Below are 21,314 nucleotides of genomic sequence, written 5' to 3' on the forward strand. Positions count from 1 at the left end.
CTAGAGAAAAAAATTGCAGCAATTCACTTTGAAATGTAAATGCCTTGGGCTTTTTTTCAGATTGCTAAAAATAAATTAAAATAATAAAATAATAAATAAATAAATAATAAACAAATAAATACATTTCTTAAATTAAAATTATTTAAAATAATAAAAAAATTATTTTGAGAATGTTGGTTTCTTTTTGAGTTCAAGGTTCATCATTGATAAAAACTGAGTATCAATTCCAGTAACAATGGAATTGTTACTCATCCTATTTTCTGAGGCTTTCTCCATGAGAGCAGTCTAGCAACTCAGCCCTTGACATTCCAGCCATTCTAATCCAGCAAAACCCCTAAATATTTGCTTATCTTTGGACGAGCTTGGGTTCCTGATCCTGGGTGTTGGGATACCAGGATTCAACTGCACCTAAGTACACTCAACTAAGCATCAGACTGAAGACTCTTCAACACAAAAGTCAGAGTGAATCTTGATGCACCTAAAGATGAATCCATAAATAATCACCCAAATCCAAGATTACCCAGATAACAGACTCTGGTACTTGTATGACACAAATTAGATTTAGCTGGAAATCAGCTGCATAAATATTAGAACTACCTTATGCCTCCCAGCTTTTTTTTTCCCTAAGGGAAAATGTTAACAGTCTTCTACAACACTTCTAGAGCAACAGTCAATATTCTAATTTTAATTGTCTGAATTTTGTGTGTGTTTCTTTGAACCTATCCTTTAATCTTAAGTCCCTGCTTTCCTTTTCTTCTGAAGTACTGCTAGCTAAGTGCATCTCCTTTTTTTTCAAGACAAAGATGTTATTTCTCTAAAGAAAAAATCAACTTACAAATAAACCCCAAGAAAACAAGAACCTCAAGAAAAAAAGTAGTCAAGAGAAAAAAAAAATGGAAAACATGAAATATTTTTACAATTTTAATAGAAGTTATGATTACTTCAGTTGCAGGTAGGATATAGCCTTAGTTAGGAAGCTAAACAATTCTGATTAGAATTAACAAGCACACATGTACAGTATTAGGACATTACAACTTCTTGCAATTAATACAAGTTTTAAAGTGCCAAGTTAGGAAATTAAACTGAACTGACCTTATTTATTTGCTATGCAGAGCTAAATGGGTCAAACTGTCTTTGATGGCCTTTAAAAATGTGACATTTATACACTTTCAACACCGAACAGCTGTCCCAATTGTACTGGATGACACCAGACAGTTTTCCTGTCCATACAAACAGAGTAAACTGAAGAGTAATTAATTTTTTTTACCACTAATCCTTGCTACACTGCAAGCAGCCTTTACAAATATCATATCAAATTTATTTGTGGAGAAAAGATTGAGAACTTCTCAAGGGTTACATCTGTTGAAGGAATTTTCAATGAAAGGAAACTACATGTCGAATTACATACTACACAATATTACAGAAAAAGTAATAGCTGTGTTTTTAGATTAATGTATGTAGTACTTTATGCCACCGATCATAAAAAGGGTACACACGATGCACAGAAGTGTGATACACACTTCATATTATTCTCCACTTGCATGAAATTCCATCTACTTTGTAACAGTTTTTGTACATTTTAAATATTAACAAGACACACTGTGACAAAAGAAATAAGTTACAGAGCTAGAGCTTCAGAAGGCAACATCCCACTGCCTGAAGCCACATTGTTTTGAAGCACGGATGGGTTCTTGTTTCTTCGGTGTCTCAATGCCTTCAGTGATACAGATGCAGATATTCATTCACAGAAAATATACTCTTGAGCCGTGACTTTTGCTTGAGTGGGGCAGAGACAAAATAAATAAACAGAAGCTAGAGGAGAGAAAATGCAGCCCAAGTTGGCAAGTATCAAGCTGAGTTCCACCTAGCTGTCAGTTCACAAGGCTGCCAAGTTCTTTTATCAATGTGTTCATCACTTCACATGCAAAGGCACATGAATGTTAGCCAAGGCATATCTGTTTCCAATTCCTTCTATTCTGGATGGTGAGTGAGTTCAGATTCTTGGGTACACAGCACTCACAGACACAAACAGCTTTTTAATGCTAGAGTCCAGCACATTTGATCTAGATTCATTAAAGCTGGACAAAGAAAGGCTTCTTTGTACTTTTTTTTCAATCCAAAAATAGGGTAAAGTATGCAGATGGTGTAATTATAGCTAAAAATGTCATCATAATTGCTCTAAAAAACTTTTTATGACTTAGTTGGAAATTTGCATCAAAATTGGCTTATCCTAGGATTCTTAATACCAGAAAATGAGAAGAAAGCAATTTGTGCAGTCACTCACTCTGAGAGTGACTTTTGATCAGGAATCTCCTTCAAGTGAGAAAACAACCCCTTGGTTACCACGCTAATTCCCATGGCATTTCCATGATCCCAGTTGATAGGAAAAAAAATGCTAATATATTTCTTTAGAAGAAAAAGATATTAAAGTGAACAAAAGATGCATGCTTCCCCCTGATTCTCTTGAGATTGACAGATCTGAGTTAACAGTTCAAGCACTTCCATGCTCTGGACTCTTGCCTGCCTCTATCCTTTCAGTCAGAACATTTAACCTGATGAAGACCAAATTTTCTTCTCATGAACCACAGAAGCCAGGTCAGATACTCATAACACTTTGCTTGCTTTGCTCACTTGCATCCATTCACTTCCAAAATATTTATCATAGGAAAATTCTGATACAAAAGCCTAAGGAAAAAGTCAAATCTTTCTATCACTCCCATTTCTGAACAACACACAAATACCCACTGTTGCAGCTTGTTTTTAGGATCAAAATTGAAACATGGAAGCTACATGATCAGTATTTAAAATGAAATTTTATACAAACAACTTAAAACTCTCACTGTGTAAAAAGGGAAAAGACATTTTATTTGAAACTGGATTATAAGAGATACTATCAGCAGTTCAGTTTGGCATCAAATACTGAGCTATCCCAACTACAGATTTGACCAAAGTGGATTAGTACCCTGACAGCCCAATTGTTTCTGATTTAAAACCTTTGCAGTGGTCTTCTTTGGACTAGGAATCTGGAAAAGCATGTCCTCCAGTGTGCACATGGTTATCTGTCCTGAAGCTTGTAGTTTCGTATAAATATTTCCTAATTTGACAGAAAGGTCAGGGCTCTCTTCCATCTTTTCCCTGACTGTAGCCAGCTAAGGAAGAGAAAATGACATATTACAGTTCAGCAAGTGGAGCTCTTATTCTACCACCACACTGAAGAAAGGCAATAACTCATAGTAAAAAACCAAAAAGCACACAGTGTAAGATAGGTGGCTAAGGCAATGACTCATAATATGATGATTTTATAAAAAGTACACTATGCATCACAACAAAATGGTAGAAAGGCACTGGTTATCTATTAAAGAGAGTTTATTAGATTTAAAACTTCCTCAGAGTTGTACAATCCTATTTTCAATCTTAGTGCAGACAAACACGATTATTTTATATTTAAATCCAGGAAACATAATTGCTTCCTGGAATCTACTTTCCAGATCAGCACAATTTTAATTATCATGATGTATCTTTGTAAATGCACACTACAGTACAAATCCATAAAATTCAGACTATAGAATACCGAGAAGTTCTGTTTGCCATACACAAGAGTATGAGCTCAAATGTAAGGTAAATCCCTTAAAAAATATTATCAATAAACTCTTGTAGAAAGGGGCAGCTAGGACTAATGCTTAGTCTTCTTTTGGCAGCTAAATATTTCCCAAACAAAGTCAAAATACAACACTAACACATGCAATGTTTATTGCAATGACTTTACAAAACAAAATGCTGCTTAAAGAATTTCTTTTCAACACAGCAGTTAATATATATCAGCTATATTTTGAAAGGTTGGCCCTCTCCTTCTCCTAATATTTATTATTTTGCATATTAATTTTTTTCATATGCAGCAGTGAAAGACTAAGTATTTAATTATTAACACAGTCTTAAAATGTCTTGCTTTATAGGCATATCGAAAATTAAATACTAAAAAAGCTTCAGGAAAAGCAGCAGAAATGCTGACAAACTGAGAAGGGCTTCATATGTGTTCTGCCGAAAGCCTTCTTATTGTTCAAGGCTGTAAAAATCAGTTTTCACAGTAACATATAGTTAAATAGCAAAGCTACTATTTCCCTTATCACACTTCCCTGTATAGCATTATAGGTCTTTCATATATATCACCAACCTAACAATATCACTGTTACCAGAAGTTTTATTCTCATTTCATATGAAATGAAAATAGCATAGGAAGCAAGGGATTAAATAATTTAACGCCACCAGGGAAAGGGTCACCTACATTCAGATGAAACATGAGCTTCTAAAAGGAAGATCCAAAATAAAAAATGAAGCTAACAGCTAAGTGTTTTGATCAAGAGCAGAGGAAGCCAGCCAGCTGCTTTGGCCTCGGCATGCGCCAGAACCCAAACAACTAGAGCAGGGTGAACTCAGGCACCTAAGTCCTGTAGGTGAGCCACCACTGTCATAGCTCAGCTCAGTACCATGAACCTTCTCTCATCACTGTATACTTACCACCTGCTCAGAAAACTCAGTTCTTTTCACAAAGGGAGGAGTATCTACTTCCACTGCTGCCTCTAATGTATTTATTACTTCTTTTAGCAAACCAGATCTGAGCTGGACAAGGACCTTAAAAATAAAATAAAAACAAACCACACAAATAGTACATATCATAAGAATGCAAATTTTTACAGAAGTGTTTGAGGAAGACATGAAGCAAAGCTGGGTAAAATTCATTTCCAGACAGTGCACTGAGAAAAATCCATCCGTTGCAAAGAAAGAGATGGAATGATCAATTTCTTCAAATGTTTGGGGTTTTTTACCAGGTGGGACCTGGAAAGGAAGGGTGAGGCTTGAGGCAGAGCTCCTCTCATGGAGCTGCACTACCTGCTCTTGAATAAAGCGGTTTTTACCATAGTTTAGAGGTCACTTATACATGCACATGCAGACTTTCTCTCAGACTGTAGACTGCACAACTAAAGAAAAAAATTGTTGTATGTACACATGTGGATATGGTGTGCAGGGCTGAAGGAGGCCTAAAGTGGGCAGAGCATTTACTTAGAGCTGGGTTTTTAAAATCTTTTGAAGCTAGAAAGCAAAAATCTTAGCTAGAAGTTGCTCATGGGTCTATGCTCACACATGTAGGATTGGACTACTTTACATTCCCACCTATGGCAGGAAGTGATTTTAAAAAGTGGGTGGAGATTGTTAACAGTTCAAAATGTAAGTCATCCAACTGACAGAAACTGTCTGTTGGCTCAAAAACAAGCTCAGCAACACTACCAACACGTGCCTGTGCTAGTAAGAGGCTGGTCTTCCATTACTTTGAACTTGGGAGTTTATTGGCCAGTGTAGCATACTCTGCAAAAATTTAATACAAGGCAAGCATACTTACTTTAAGATTATTGTATAGTTTGTTCTCTGTTCTCATTATCTGGGAACAGTAAAATTTGGCTTGTGTTACATCGTTCTGGAAGGAATCATAAATAATATAGTCACACATGTGTCAGAAACTTGCACAATGACAGAAAAACAACAGTCCTTAACAATTCTTCAATAATTCACATGTAGAACCCCTTTACCAAGACCCATAGACACCAAACAGCACCCAGCCCGCAAAACACCCCATGCTGGAGTTCCCATGTCATCTGGCTCTTTAGTACTGTGTGTGTCTGTCACATGTAACCACCACTGAGCATGAGATCACCTAAAGGATGGAAGGTTTACACACAAGCTCCATTCCACACATGTCTGAGTAATGAAGTCCAGCATATGTTAGTCTGTGTATTTACCCTGCGCAGCCCTTCTAACCTTTTGGACATACATATTTACAATACTGTATCTATGTCATCAACTGATTTGAATAGACATTAAATGTTACACTGACATTTACTAGACCAAGCAATGTTACTTGGGATCAAGAAACATCTTTCTTACAGCAAAGAGTGCTGTCAAAATTCATTCAGCTTAAATAACAATTAAATGTAACATGGAGCATTATTCCATTTGCAAAACAAGAATATTATCATGCCATTGTACACATGAATAAATTTATTTCAATGATGCTGTTTTTCAGTGTCTCCATTCACACAGACAGAGCAAAAAAGACCACAGAGTGCACAGAAACTTTTAACAATTCTACTCCATTCATCCAAATTTGTAAGAACAAATTTATAGCATTTCCAGTGTCTCTGACCTCTATTTTAACATGAAACAGAGAAGGTTAATGACATACCCAACCTGCATACACAAATTAATGGCAGAGGAAATCCAAACTTTATTCCAAACTTTAGAATTTCCTAATAGTTATTCTTCTGCTGCACTTTTCACCCTGTGCAGTGTCAGAGCCTCTTCATACCTGTACTTAGGCATATGAGATAAAGCAAAACTTCCCCAGGTAGAAACATATTGTGGAGAAATTCCACCTCCCTGGCAGTAGTGAAATACATATCAAAGCCTTTGAGTCTGCCTCCCAAAGACAAACATTTAAAAGAGATGATGATTAAATTATCATCTTAATTCTATTTAATGGAAATTACCACTAAGTAGCAGTATCTGCAGGACTAGATCCATGGTGACACCTAACCTGTTGGCCTAACTCTATAAATTTTTGATGTTCTAGATAGTATTATCACAAAATATGTGTGCATTATACTCAAGACATATGTTTGCATTTAGAAACTTCCATATTCAATTTGTATAATCCTACTATTTCAGGAGACTAAAAGTTCCAATACTTGAAGCTATTACACAGTTATGCTTTCTCCATGTTAGCTTCCTTTCACTACCTGTCTACAACAAAACTAGAGAGTATCTCTCTACAGAGACCCAGGCACAACTGAAAACAAAGAGACCATACCTGCTTGAGAGCAGCTGCCATTGCAAAGCAGTATGCTCGCAGTGGTAACGTGTCACCTTTTAGCTGTGCTTCTTCAAGCAGTCTCGCAGAGATTTTGGAAGACTCTGGGCTGCCCTGCATAGAAATATCACAGGAAGTTGTGCTTGTTTTTATAGTTACCTGAAAGGACTATAAGCACCTACCATCACATTCAAAAAGTATTCAGAAGTCAACATACTGTACAATCACAAAGGCAGTATGTATCTGAACCCAACCAAGCAGATTCTGTGCAGCTCTTTTTGAGAAACACAACATAAAAATATGATATTCAAAGTGACAGAGGTCACGGGAGGGTAAAAGTAACTTCTGTTATTTTAACAACTACACCTTGCCCTAACTACTTGGGCTTCTGCAACAGATGAAACAGCAGGACAAACCTAAACAAACAGATATTTTCATTTTCACCTTCAAATAATTTCTAAATCAGGAAGGAATATTAATTTTTGTTGTTACTTAATTATAAAAGCTACATTAGATACTTACTCAAAAACAACATTTTTTAAGCTTGAACTGTTAAGTACCATTCCACTAAAGAATTCTAATGAATTTGAACATTTAGCCATTTTTAGCCTCTCTTAAGGATTAATTCTTGAAAAATGCTTTGAAAGTATATAATGTAATATTACAGTTTAGACATCTGCCTTTTTCCAACACAGAAGGTTTCCATTATTGCAGGGAATTTTCAACAGGCAATACTAAATGGCAATGAGTTAAGCTGTGTGCTACCTCTCAAACTATTGACTCTCCAAACTAATGGAGAGTGGAAATCACAAGTGGAACTGACTGGACCCCAAACAAAATAGTATCTGTCAAACCTAAAAGCTGGCAGCAGGAATGTTTGGTAACAATTGGTACCACCAATATGGATAAGAGTCCTCAGATTTGGTGTTGATTTCTGTTCCTAGTATTCATAGTGTCTTCCTGCAAAATATGGTTCAAAATATTTTCCTTGAAAATTTAGAAACATTTTGATCAGAAGATTGATTATTATTACATAAATACTTTGTTATCATCAAAAGGCCTACAGCTCTTTCCTGATGTTACCTCAGAATATCGCAGTGCCTTACAGAGACTTAAACCATCCCAGAAGTGTTTCAGCATTGACCTCAAAAATACCTTTGTGCAAAGATTAAACATTAATTCCTCTGTTTATCCACTGGAAATAATCTGAGTTTAAACCTTGTACATTTTTCTGTACTGGTCTCTGGCAAGGTTATTCAAAAGAAACCAAGAATGGTAAAAATCCAGCAACATTTTTAATGATACCAATACTGTTATTTATATTATTTGAGTACTACATCTTGAAGACAATTTCAACATTTTTTTCTGACATGTCTTATCTTGTGTCATGAGAAAAAGTAAGTTTGAGCTTTACCTTTCTCCTCTTCCTCCTCCTCCTCATAAGAGATGAGTCAATAGATTAAGCTTTTAAAGAGCTCCACCTAATCCTATTTAGTGCATAAAGGGTTACTACAGCTTACTTCCCTATTGATAGTATCTTATCTTAGTGAAAAGCCCCACAAATTTATTGTAACTATTCAACCCAATCAGGTGACAGAGTAGAATCATCTCCCCCCTCTCTTTTCATCAATAGTAATAATGGGCCAGATTCTCTGTTGAAAATATATGTACGGCCAGAAGTAGAAGACAAAGAAGCCTTGGGAACCTATTCCTGTAGCACATACCTTGGATCCCAGCATTCTAACTGCAGGCCATGCTAAAAAAATGTGCAAACATTTTAGGAAAGAAGCTACAACAGACCTAAAGGCAGCTTAAATTCATTGGAACCGAGAATTTCAGAAAAATCACATTAACTGCTGCTGAGGTACCTTTTTAGGCTATGTCCTTGTTATCACATTTGCACTCAGTTTCCTTGTATGGTTAACTGAGAAACCTGAGGAAGTTTAGTCTAGTGGTATTATTTTTTCCCCAGCGAGTGTCTTTATAAAAGATGAGGAAATGGAAGAAGAGTTTCCAAATAAGGTTGGGGAAGATTCATATTAAAATTTCATATTAAAATTTTCCTGACCCAGAGAGGGGTCTGGAAAAGGGTACTGCAGAACTGACTCAAATCTGGAGAGGAAGATCAAAATAAAAACGTTCTGGGATCTCACTTTGCTATGAAAGGGAAAAAGTTCCAAGAAAATACTCATATAGCTGAAGTATTCTAGTTTCTTACCATGCTCATGCTCTTTCTCTTTGAGCTAAACATACAGGTAAGCTCAAGGGGCTGTCTGTTTACCTAAAGGCATTAATTTATGCTTCTTTCCTCCATTCAGCTGTCCCTTTTCATCAGACGTGTAGGGAACAGATTACAATTCTATTCCTTGCCAAATTTGTGTACAATTACAGAAACGAAATTACAAGACTGCTTGTAGGGCGAGGGGAGAAATGGATGGGGGATGTCTGGCAAATAGAACACATCATGTATATGCCTTAAGGAAACGAGACTATAAAACCAATACTGAGGCTGAAGCACAGCATCCTGTCTGAAGAGATGCAAACATCACAGGGAAAGAATACTCTAAGGTAATCAAAGGCTGTACTAAATTTGTTTCTTAATGCTCATGTCCATGCAACTTTTTAGAGATTTTCTTTGTCACATTAGTTTGTATGGGAAACGATGTATTTACACCATATCATGTACGATGAAGCACCTTAGGACTTACATATATAAGTTTAAAATACTTGCACTAGATACAAAATCATGACAGGGAAATTATGGAAACCCAAAAACATCCAAAATTTAAAATCTAAAGGAAGAGACAGAGAAGGCATTTTAAACACTTCTTCATTCATAATACTTACCAGTTTATAGCATATTGCAACTGCAAGTAGATAGGTTTCTTTGTTGAAAGGTATACCTTGTTTTTTCATTTCGACCAGAACTTCCAAAGCACCTATCAAAAATATATTAGTGTTACTCCCTTCATATATTTAAGGCTGTACCTCTCATAACTGAAAAGAAGAAACAAATCAATAAGGTAAGAGTTCAATAAGTTTATTTGAAAATATGAATGCAAACTGAAATTTTTTCTTTAAAAAATTCAAAAAGTTTAATGCACAGTCACTTGGATCTCTTTCAATTTAGCAAGGAGGTTTTCAGTTTACACCAGCACATGGCCTTATGCCTCCATTATTTTTATATGAAAATCTAAAATGAAATTCTGTACACTTGAAAAAGCCACCCTCATTGTTCCTAACTGCCCAGAAAGCTTTCACCACTGTAGGCAAACTACATAGCATCTCCTCATTAACTCACATGATCCATTTCACAATGCTGAATCACAGAATCACTACGTTGGAAGAGACTTTCAAGATCATCGAGTCCAACCCAGCCCTAAGACCTCAACTAGACCATGGCACCAAGCGCCACATCCAATCCTTTTTGAAACCCACCCAAGTACGGTGACTCCACCACCTCCCCTGGCAAACCATTCCAATACTTTACCACCCATTCTGTAAAAACCTTTTTCCTAATCTCCAACCTGTATTTCCCTTGATGCAACTTAAGACTGTGTCCTCTGGTTCGGTGTTTAGGTGCTGATCTAGGTTTCTTTTGCAGTGGCCAAGTTGCAACTTTTAGGACAACTGCTGGACTCAAATTTGCCAAATGTTAAGAGACCAGCTGTTATGTGTTCAACAAATATCAAATAAAGGGATTTGCTTGAAAAGCTTTAAGGTTTTCTCATGGGAAGTCTTTTAAGTTAGGTCAGACGATTTCTCCTTGTCTTCATATAGGGCCAAACTGATTTGAAGCATTGGATTTCTACACTGCAGGAGCCACTCTGAGAGAGGACACAAGTGAAAAAGTACTCTTCCTTGCTCTGACACAAATGCAGAATGGAGAAAAAAATCGTTGAGGAAATTAACATTCCAAAGCACACATAAACCAGGTTTTCAACAGAGAAGAAAAAATGCTATGGGAAATAACGAAGCAAAGAAAAGTAAGAGTTCAGTGAAGATGTTTGGGGGGAAAAAGCTCTCTTGGATAACAACAGTTCTGTGGAACTTGAATGGCAAGAATTCTGTGGGGAATATGAAACAAATAGGCTCTTCCATTTTTATTACACACTACAATGCAACACATTCACATCTACAGTTATTTGCACAATGTTCGGCCATCTAAAACCATAGCCAATCAGCCAATATATATATGTGTATATATATATACACACACATGCACCACTTACAGTGAGAAGCATCCTCCCCAAAATTAATTTTCCTTACCAAATACAGTACTTACTTTCAAAATGGCCCTTTTTAAACAACATAGTCATCAAAATATGGAATGATGTACTGTCTGAGAAAAAACCATGCAAATTCTGGAGAGGAAATAGAGCAAGCATAAAAAAATCAGGACAGTGAAGTCTTACTGTGCACAGCATTTAACAGGTCTTCCTACTGGAATAAGTCTGATTTTACAAGTTCAGCATTTAACTCTCTGGGTTCCTTGCCTGTCTGTCTCTCTGTCAAATGATGTCTAAAATACCAGTGACTCATTATGGTCAAAAGGTCACTAAAATTAAACAGAAAATTCCCTGAGAGTCCCACTATTCTATTTTTTTAAATGACCTCTTAGTCAATGGAAGCAGAAATCACTGACAGTTTGCAGCTTATGAACAGTATATTTTGGAGTGAAGTACCACCACCATGAAATGGAATGAATCTTTGCTAATCACAATATCAAATGATCAGCACAAGAGCATAAGTGATGATGGTAACAGTATTAGAAGAGAAAGGAATTAAATTTTATTCCCAACAGTGCATGTTGGGAATAGACAAATAAAATATATCAGAGGTATTGAGTTTCTGTAGTAGAATCTGGAGAAGTGGTACTCAACCTCTATGCACCACTTACTATAAGTACAGCAGTTCCCATCTTAATGATCTAGATCTCAATTAAAAAAACCTCAAACCATAATAGAAACTACATATACACTTTCTTATACATGCCTAACTTAAGACTAGTAGCAAGACTTCTCCAGTTTCTGGCTAGACATATCTCATGCCTTAATGAATTAGTATCAGTGAGATTTTCATTGGCTGCCAGAGATTTTTGAAGTCACAACATTATTGCACACACTGGACCTGATTATTATCTTGCATAATAGTGCACACAGAATTTTAGAAATGCTCAGAAACAAGTCCTTCACTTTCTTCAGCACTAAAATAGCCAAATTTCTGAGCTGATGAGTATCATACCACCTCTACAGTGTTCAGAGAGAAACTGAAGTACAGAGCAACAAGATGAACCCGTTGGTGCAAGTAATCCAAGGAATTTCAGAGGACTACCACAGAAAAACTTACAAGTGCTCATTTCCAAGAATGATTTAATGCAACACAAGATGCAGGAAAACGTGCATCAGCTGTATTCCTTTAAGTAATTATTCTTTCATCAATACTTTTTATTTAAATTTTATTCAAATGATACAGTTATACAGAAATAAAGTTACCAATCAAACTAACATTTAATTACTATGCTAACATAAAAAAACATGTAATCTGCACACCTAAATTAATGTCAAATATATCTGTTACTGCAACACATGTTCAAGTCTATCAGCTCATGCAAGGCTCATGTGTAGCATACCATTACTCATGTCTGACTAATAATAAGATCAACAATATGTTTAATATATATACAGGGGGATTACCTGATCTTTGATAAGTTCTACTGCAGGTCTTTCAAGGTCTAGCTCATAACACAGTCTCATAAAGAGTGGCCCAAATTTAAAATTATGTAAGGCTGTGATTCTATTCTGTTCATGGTACCTATTGGAAAGATTAAAAAATTAATCACACAGGGCATGGAATTTGCCAAAGGAGAACAGCTTTAAATAGACAGCAAGATCTGTAGGTGCAATGACTGAGGCATACTTTCCTAGCTGCAGCCAAAGATATATCGATAACAGGACATCAATTTCAAGGAAAATTATTGTTTTGATCAAACAAATAAATTAACTGGTAATAAATAATCCCTTTTATTACCAATAAAGTAACCTTCATTGAATAAATAATAGAATGGGTCTCTGCCTTGAAAATTCTGAGCTACTTTACCTTCTGTTCATGGAACAACTGCTAAGGAAGTGGCAGCAGTTTATTTTAGCAGCAGTAACTGCTAAACCTTAAAGATAAAGCATTTCACTTTTTTCTTTAAGTCCCTATATCATACTTACTAGGAAAATTTCCATTCACAAAACCTTCTGCTGCTGACTACTGGTTGCAGGGCAGTTTATAACCAGGCATGTCTTGGCTGGGATGTCCCAGAACACCTCTGCCTTGCAGCTGTGGGATAATTTTTCTCTCTGGTTCACCATACAGTAGGACACCACTTTGCTCCCATAGCTTAACTCTCCTTTGGCCTGAGAGTCTCCAAAGGGTTGGAAGGTCCAAAGTACTTAAATAAAAATACAGCCTTAAATTAAGGGATTACCTATGCATATTGCAATTAGGGCAAGACCTCAACTGCAGACATAGCCTGGAATGATCTAATAAAAGCAAAAAGATAAAAACAGAAAAGAGAGTTACCTGGATTGTTAAAAATACCTGTAAATAATTTTTCTGGCTAGTTCTACATCAGATGAATTCTCACATAAATGCAGCAAATTTTTTAATTCATTTCTGAGGATGATTCCATCTTTCTTTAGTTTTTCTTTAATATTTTTAAAATATTGATCTGAAAATAAAATACATACAGCAGCAGTCTATAGACAATTCCATTACCTGCATTACATACTTAGTACCTGAAACATGGAGACTCAGTGAAGCAGAACTCTTGGTTTTTTTCACCAAGAAAATGGCATAAAACTTCTAACAGACGAGCATGCCAATATGTCCCCACGAAGTCATGTCAGACTTAGAAAACCAAGGAGATGCTTACTGTGAACTTAATTTCACTATATATGCTATGGAGCATATGAGGTAATGCAAAAGTTTTAACAAGGAACAAAGTTTTGTGACATTTTATGTTCTTTTTCTAAAAGGCAAGCAAGCAAACAAAACCATTTCCACTCAGCATTCAAATGACCATAAGAACTTCTACTCAATACTGTTCAGACGGAAGATTTAAATTCCTTCACAGCTGATGAACACACAAAGACTTTCATATATAATCTACCTATTTCTTTAAATAGCCATAAACTTGGAGTTGCTACCTTTCTACTCCAAAACAGAGGGTTCTCTATGCAGCACATTTTCCTATGACAAAGCAAGCAGAAAGACCAGTCGTCCAGCTGGTAATTTCAAGCCTCTGACTCAGATATACACAAGATTAAAAGCACATGTACCACCTAGCAGCTCCATTCCTCTCATGGTGCTGCCAGCATCTTGGGCTGGGAAATGAACTTTTTTACAGCAGCTGGTTGCTGCTGTTCCCAAGCTAGTAACCTGCACAAGAGGTGCAAAGTAGGCACCCCAGAGAACAATGTGTACAGTGACTTAATACACTTCTGTGGCAACATGCAAATAAATACAAGTCCTCACACAAGACTGAGGTGCAGAATTGAAGCCTGTGAAGCCAGACAATGGCTTGCATATGTACAAGAATGCACATATAATGGCTGTGATGTGTTCAAAGGTGTGCAGGAATTTCAAAAATATTTGGCATCTGAACTGTATTTACATTATTCTAGCTAACTGTATAACTACTGTAGCTAATAGTATAACTATTGTAACTACTGTAAGATAATTGTAGTTAATACTTGCCTCACAACAACAATAAATAATAGGTATTATATATTCTGTATAAAATTTTCCCTAAATTTCTAAATAAAGTTTATTACTAGCCATAGTTCTTTTCATCTTTCAAGTATAACATTAAACACTCAATACAGAAACCACACACACATACAGAGAAATAAGCGCTTGGAACAATGTTTTCATTAGTTTTCAAAGGATTCAGTTTGCACAAAACCAGAAGGTCAACTGTGATCTATAAAGCGAAATATTTGGCTTCTACTAACCTGCTTTAGCAGAAATGATTGACCCCAAGCAGAAATTTCAATGTTTCTCAAGTACAGGATGAATAAATTACAACATGAGTATATCATTATCCCAGCAAAATATAACGATATTATGACTCATACCTGCACAATTTAAATTCTACTTAATATAGAAAAAATATCAGGATGACTTCACTTCCCTCTCTGCCCCAGAAGAGTGGGTTATATAAAACTAAATTTGATTATTTGTCTCTCTTGCCTCAGAATTAACTACAACCTTTGGAACAGTTGTCAATTTGTATCACTAGCACACCCACACATGAGAAACCAGAAGTTTTACATTGCTTTCTTAAATAATAAGGGCAGCTTCATGTTTATACTTATGTTTCTAAAATAAAGGAATTTGTATATATTTCAAATAGCATGACAAGATCAGAAAAAATCCACTGATCCTGCCCCTACATTAATTTGGAAAACCTGAATTTGTTTTTCATATTCTGAGTAGCATATATCATTTGGAATCACATGTACAACTGAGAATTCATGTTAGGCAAAAAAATTAAAAGATGCTGACAAAATTTAGGGAGCAAATTAAAAAAAAATTACTGTGAAAGCCCTTGTCTGGATAGTAAGGTAACTATTTAGCTGTGTGTTAACTTTCTGTGTTGATATTATACTTGAAGCAAGGTTTGTAGACAAATAGTTTTTTCTATTAGACTATCTAACAAAGGTGTAAAAGTGAGGGCACAAACATTTCAGGTTTTGCGTAAACACCCTACAAACATGAAAGCTTCTCAACACAGCATAACTAATACTACATTTAATTCTACAAAGACTCAGATCTTCCAACAATGTTAAGTACAAAATATTTGCAAGAGGAAGACATAATTTGTTGCTTTAAATGAGGTCAATTGATGATATTATTATGACTGCCTGTTTCCTAAGACTCTTGCTAAAGTGGTGAAATAAATGGTATACCTTTATTGCCATGAAGCTCATTTCTAATTGCCACCTTCATCTGCTGAAATTGTTGTAACTTTATATCTTCTTCTGTTAGCAGATACCGCTTCCCTGCCATAAGAAAAAAAGAGGAAGGTCAGGTTTTATGTTACACTGTATGATTTAATAGTACAGAACCTAGCACGTATGAATTACAGACAACTGTGTGATGCCAGACCATTGGGATAGGACACTAAAAAACAGACTGCAAAAATTGCAGTTACTCACAACACTGATAAAATAACCCAAATAATACGTCACAGCTTTCCAGAGCTTATGCATACAAGGATGAAGAAGTATCTCGTTATTGGATGTGCAAAAGAAAAACTAGAGGCTACATTCCTCTCCACTAAGCCAGGTACAAGAAGCTTCTGCACAAAATTCCTGCTCTCTCCTTTACAGTTTTATAATGATTTGTCTTGTTTTCCTTTGTTTTTCCACAGTTCACTAGTGTCACAACTTGCTTACTCCACAAGTGCTGTCCTTGCTACTATAAAATTAAACATTCTGGAAGTTCCAAATGCAGTAGGAAGTCACAGAAAACGTATTTTTTTTTTAATTTATAAAAACAACAAGTGTATTATTTGGATTGTAGTAACACTCTGGAGACCGAGCAATGTTCTGTTGCTGTACAGACATCAGAGGTAAGACAGTCACCGAGTGTGACTGTCAAAATTGAATGTCAAAATTAACTTTGGGTGCTGACTTTAACTGTACTGTATTGCAAGCTGCTTTAAAACAAGCATCATGCAAAAGCTATTTGACAAGTTTTGGCTGTCACAAAAACAGGTGTCCAGAGGATTTTTATTTGAAACCACTGGCTTAGTAACAGAGAGTCACAATAACAAATGACACTGTTACAATCTAATATTTTAAGGTTTTGGCTTATAAGGAATTATTCTAACCACGAAAGCACAAGAGCAAGTATTGAACTGAGTTAGGTTGTTTATTCTCATTCTGCATATCCCTAGGAAAACGTAAGTGGCCATGTAAATAAACCACTCGTTTTCAAAGCAAGTGAAGCATGATAATGACACGCTTCATAAAACCTGAAGAAAAAAATCCATTAAATGGCACATTTATCCATTAAATTTAATTGAAACAGTTCCAATGGGTAATCAAATACATTTTATTCAGCATGAAATTGACCTGTATTACACTGCCATTTCCTTCCCACAGACCTCTGCTGGTCTAACACTGAAAGACCATTCTTGTCATGGGCCTCTCCAAAGCTGGTGCAGAAATCATGCTGGTGCCTGGGGTGGGACTAGTGCATCACATATCATGGACAATCAGTTGTCAGTGTCAATAGAGAGATTAGGGCAGCAGAATTTTATTTTTCTTGAATTCAATTTGATTAATTGTACTGCTTCCTTAGACACATACTTACAGTGTTACAGAAATGTTTCAAAACCAAAGGGATTGCCAAGGAAAAAAGAGGGAGATGGATATGAGAGCTGGCATGTGCAGGTGGTGCAGACTATCCCAGAGAACTCAACCAACCAAACTGCTTAGCTTCAGGCACACTGCAACCCTCTACATGGCCAGTCCCTGAAGGGGATGGGCATTCGAGACAGAGGGGTCTCCATGTCTCGGGGGGATATAACAGAGGTGTAACCTGAGCGAAACTTTCAGCTCTGCTGGCACAGCAGGACAGGAGCCCTGCGAGGGCCTAGGCTGGGGAGCACTCTGCCATATACCTCTTTTCCATGCGCCCCTTTTTCCTTATCTCTGAATGCCAGGGTATGCATAAGGCTGTCATCCTCCCAGAAAAGATACACATTTATGAATCTGCATGTTTATTTGTTTGTTGGTTTTCTGTTCGTTTGTTTGCTTGCTTTTTGGGGTTTTTTTGGTTTGTTTTTTAATGTCATATCCTGACAGTAGCAAGCAGGGGATATGCTGACTAACACTAACCTCTGGGGTGACCTTACTGCACCCTTTCAGTGGGGCCTGCAAGAGAGCAGGAGCAGAACGTAGCAGGGGCATGTACTGCTAAGACATGTGGGAATGGCCTTCTACTGGAGTCATTGGCTTTGATTAGAGAACAGGTTTAGGTAAAAGATGAAGAAGAAATTCTTTACTGAGAGGGTGGTAAGACAGTGGAATAATTTGCTCAGAGAAGCTGTGGATCTAGCATTCCTGGACAGGCTCAGGGCCAGGCTGGATGGGGCTCTGAGCAATGTGGTCTAGTGGGAGGTGTCTCCACGGCACGGTGCTCGCAGTGGATGATATTTAAGGTCCCTTCCAAGCTAGGCCATTATGTGATTGCTGCACCGATTCTGTGACGCCGTCTCTCCCCGGGGTGCACCTCTGCTGCGCCAGCTCGGCCTGTCCACCACAGCACAATCCGCGGCGCTCCCCGCCACAACACCCCGCGCCGAGCGGGGCACCCGCTCAGCAACTACAGCTCCCGTCAGGCACACAGCTGGCAGCGGCGGGCGGGCCTGCCGGGAGCTGCAGTACTCCGGAGCTCCGCAGACAGCGGGCAGCCCCGCGCCCCGCCCGGGCATCCCGGCACCCACCCCCGCCGCACAAGCCGCGGTACCTGCGGGCGCGCAGCCCCAGCCGCCCGAGGCAGGCGGGCGGCCCGCCGAGCGCCGCGCCACTTCCCGCGCTGCCCGCCCGGAGCCGCCCGCCAGCACCGCCGCCATCTCCCGGCCGAGGCCGCGGGGCGGGGCGCTTGCAGCCCCTCCGCTCCGCTGCCCGCCTCCTCCGGCCTCGGCGCCATGGCCGCCCCTGTGCTCCGGCGCGCCGTGCTCTGCAGCGGGAGCGCCCTCGGCGCGGCCCCAGGTCGGTGCGCTGCTGGCGGGGCGGGGGGCGCGGCGCTGGCCGCCGTGGTTGCCGCTGGCTGCGGTGGGAGCATGAGCAGGGACGGGGTGCTTCGTTGGGACTTCACTCACCTTTCCCTCTTTCGTCTGTGTGCACGTGTGGATTTGGAGATAGCTCAGAAGACGTTTAATGGCTATTAGGTAGTGCAGGAGACTGTTCGCCATTTGTTTTTTAATAGGTAATTTCCCGAGCCGATTTCATAGCTCGACATGGTAGTACCTGCCTTTTTGGGTCAGGGCAAGCCACGCGGAATTGTACGGCAGGCCGCCAGACCCGCCGCAGTGCGTGTTCAGGAAAACTGGTACCGGTGGCGAAAGAGGCGCCACCAAGGCTGGTGTCTTGGAAAAGCCAAAGAGCTGGCCTTGGAGAAGAACTGAGCCCAGTAAGGCTAGGCACAGTTGCTGGCGGTGGGTGCCTGCTGCGCTTTCCGCCCTCGCTGAGCACGCGTGTCTCCGTGCTGCGTCCCGGTAGCTGCAGACGCGCGGCCCGGCCGGGCCTCCTGGCTCCGGGCCTGGCACACGCTGGGCCTGTGCTGCGGAAAAGGCCTGGAAAGCCTCCTGCTTGCTCGTGTCATCCCTAGCTGTAAATGAATGAATGAATGAATGAGTTTTTGTTTATGCTGAAGGAAAAAACCGGCAATAAAAGACCCCAAACCTACCACACCAAAACTCCTGAATCTTTTGTGTGCCTCTTCTATCAACATAAGGAAAAAGACTGCTAAAGGAAGCGCCACCAACCAACCAGAAATACCTTTTAAAGTTATTATTATTTTCTAACTGTTGGTCAAGTGTTGTACATAATTTTGAAGTCTAACTGTGGAATTCTGTGTTCTGAATCTTTTTGATGGTAGTTTCATGAGGTGTTCAGTGCAGGATGTGTGGGTATAATTGTGTGTCAGAAAGGTGATAAGAAGGAAAAATTGTTTCACAACCAAAACGAAGCTTTTTAGTGCTAGCAGTTAGATGTTTAGATGAAGGTTTTGAAGTAGTTGCTAAGACTTCTGTATAGTATTGTAGTATCTATTTTTAAAATATTCTTATTTCATAATGTTAATTCCTGCGACCTTCTGCATGTATTTCTGTATCTTCCTTCAACGAGTTTTATCCAGGTATTCCTCATGCATTTTCAAGACCTTATCATCTATGACTGATACACAAATTCTTCCAGCTGAAGCATTTTCTATTTTGTTTCAAAAGCTAAAGCAGCATCTTGAGCAGTTTTTGTGGTACAAAGAGTGTTTGGAAAGAGCTTTCACAAATATTTTTGTGAGTCTGCAGTTCATGGGAGATGGAAGATTGGCGATTGTAAAAATGAAAGTATTTTCAGTGAGACATGCCTTTGTAGTGGAAATAGCCATTCAGCAACAGCAGAAAAGCATGTTTGTGTGGGTTTTTTTTTTCTTTTTGCTTGTGTTTTTAACCTACATTTAGCTAATTGCTAACATTTGATGAAAAAGGTCTGTGGGCACAAAGAAGTTGCTTTTATTGTTGAGGGTTTTTTCTACCTTTACAAATTTGATATTTTCTTGAATATGGAGTTTAGGTTTGGAAATACATGTTTCATGCTTAAAAAAAAAACTTTTGGGGAAAGCTTTTCAGTTTTAAATATTACAATGTAATAGTTGATTCACATATAAAGAATCTGAATTGTTAGATTAGTAGTTACTGACGTAAAGACAGTTAATGCATTCCACTTAGCAAATATGACAAAAGAAGGTAGTACCTAATAAAATGTTTGTGTAGAGCTGTGTAAGCAACCCAGATTCAATAGGTTTTTTCTCTTCATTAGGTCGAAGATATCTTCTTTCTTCAGCCTATGTGGATAGCTCAAAATGGGATAAGAGGAAAAAAGAGGAGCATAGCCTGGGTGAGAAAAGTTGGTTTCTTGTCTCCACTTTGTCTAATTAATTGCAGCCTGAGCTCATTTTTGGTTACCTTGCCATCTGTAAGACCTTCAAAATAAAAAAGGGTATGAAACAATATGCTTCTGGGCTTCTATATCAAAAAGCACTCAACATCTTAAAAATTTGTCAAATGTATTCAAAGCCGTAGTACAGAAACAAGTTAGAATTTGCCTGTTTACTTAATGTTCAATTTCTACTAGCTAATTTTTTTCTTTCACAAAATCCAAAGTGTGTGACTGTCTCTGACTGATGTCTTCATTGACATTGTTTTAACAGTACTGCAGTGTGAAAAAAAAGCTATTCTAGAAGTATTACAGGACAATCATATTTAAAGACTTTTTTAAATAGAAAATTTTCTTCAAGGTTTTGCAGTTTCATCAGTTTCATCTTGAATTATAAACTTTTTTTAGGAAGAGGGGGGAATGAAGCTAAACTTCCTATTTTCAAGAAGTTATATGTCAAACTGTATCTACACATGGTACTGAGATCTGCTGTGCAAATTTTATAGCTAAATTATTTGTCTGTCTTACATTTGAAATGACATTCCACTGTCTTTTTGGTTACTACATTAAAGACAAAGCATCTTGTAAAGCATTTTTCCATATTAAAGATAGATTTTTTTTTTTTTTTTTAATTTTGTTTTGTACCATAAATTTGGAGACTCCATAATTTATAGTCTGTTTTCATTACTGGGCCCCTGAACTGTGGTTGTTATTTACAACACAGTTTATGAGGCTGT

The 21,314-nt window shown here is 38.0% G+C and overlaps 2 protein-coding genes across 4 annotated transcripts in view; one reads left to right on the forward strand and one right to left on the reverse strand.

Annotated features, from left to right (window-relative positions):
• Positions 1 to 908: 908 nt before the first annotated feature.
• Positions 909 to 19,051, reverse strand: PTCD2 (pentatricopeptide repeat domain 2). Of its 3 annotated transcripts, none has more exons than XM_036402893.2 (10): positions 18,744 to 19,051; positions 15,820 to 15,912; positions 13,448 to 13,577; positions 12,556 to 12,673; positions 11,145 to 11,223; positions 9,707 to 9,798; positions 6,860 to 6,973; positions 5,396 to 5,470; positions 4,516 to 4,629; positions 909 to 3,149 (listed from the first exon to the last, which is right to left on the reverse strand). In XM_036402893.2, the coding sequence occupies exons 2-10, from the start codon at positions 15,857 to 15,859 to the stop codon at positions 2,934 to 2,936; spliced, it is 978 nt and encodes a 325-aa protein (XP_036258786.1). In that variant the 5' UTR covers positions 15,860 to 15,912; positions 18,744 to 19,051; the 3' UTR covers positions 909 to 2,933. The 3 variants fall into 3 exon arrangements, with proteins under 3 accessions (XP_036258786.1, XP_036258785.1, XP_036258784.1); XM_036402892.2 differs by lacking the exons at positions 13,448 to 13,577; positions 18,744 to 19,051 and adding exons at positions 13,335 to 13,389; positions 18,389 to 18,515; XM_036402891.2 differs by lacking the exon at positions 18,744 to 19,051 and adding an exon at positions 18,389 to 18,515.
• The window catches only part of MRPS27 (mitochondrial ribosomal protein S27), a 42,862-nt gene continuing 40,011 nt past the window's right edge, over positions 18,464 to 21,314 (forward strand). The window contains exons 1-2 of the mRNA XM_036402890.2: positions 18,464 to 18,633; positions 20,461 to 20,538. Of these exons, the coding sequence (XP_036258783.1) occupies positions 18,570 to 18,633; positions 20,461 to 20,538 (142 nt within the window). The 5' untranslated portion in view covers positions 18,464 to 18,569. The remainder of the gene's footprint in view (positions 18,634 to 20,460; positions 20,539 to 21,314) is intronic.

This window comes from Molothrus ater, chromosome Z (genome assembly GCF_012460135.2).
Source record: "Molothrus ater isolate BHLD 08-10-18 breed brown headed cowbird chromosome Z, BPBGC_Mater_1.1, whole genome shotgun sequence".
In the NCBI taxonomy this organism is placed as follows: domain Eukaryota; kingdom Metazoa; phylum Chordata; class Aves; order Passeriformes; family Icteridae; genus Molothrus; species Molothrus ater.

Excerpts from the sequence above, each read along its gene's own strand:
- PTCD2 (XM_036402891.2), bottom strand. The coding sequence starts at position 18,494 with ATGGCGGCGGTGCTGGCGGGCGGCTCCGGGCGGGCAGCGCGGGAAGTG. Across the intron at positions 13,578-15,819 it reads TGAGCTTCATGGCAATAAAG|ATCAATATTTTAAAAATATT; the intron begins GTATACCATTTA and ends TTTTATTTTCAG. Across the intron at positions 6,974-9,706 it reads TTGCAATATGCTATAAACTG|GGCAGCCCAGAGTCTTCCAA; the intron begins GTAAGTATTATG and ends ATTTCTATGCAG.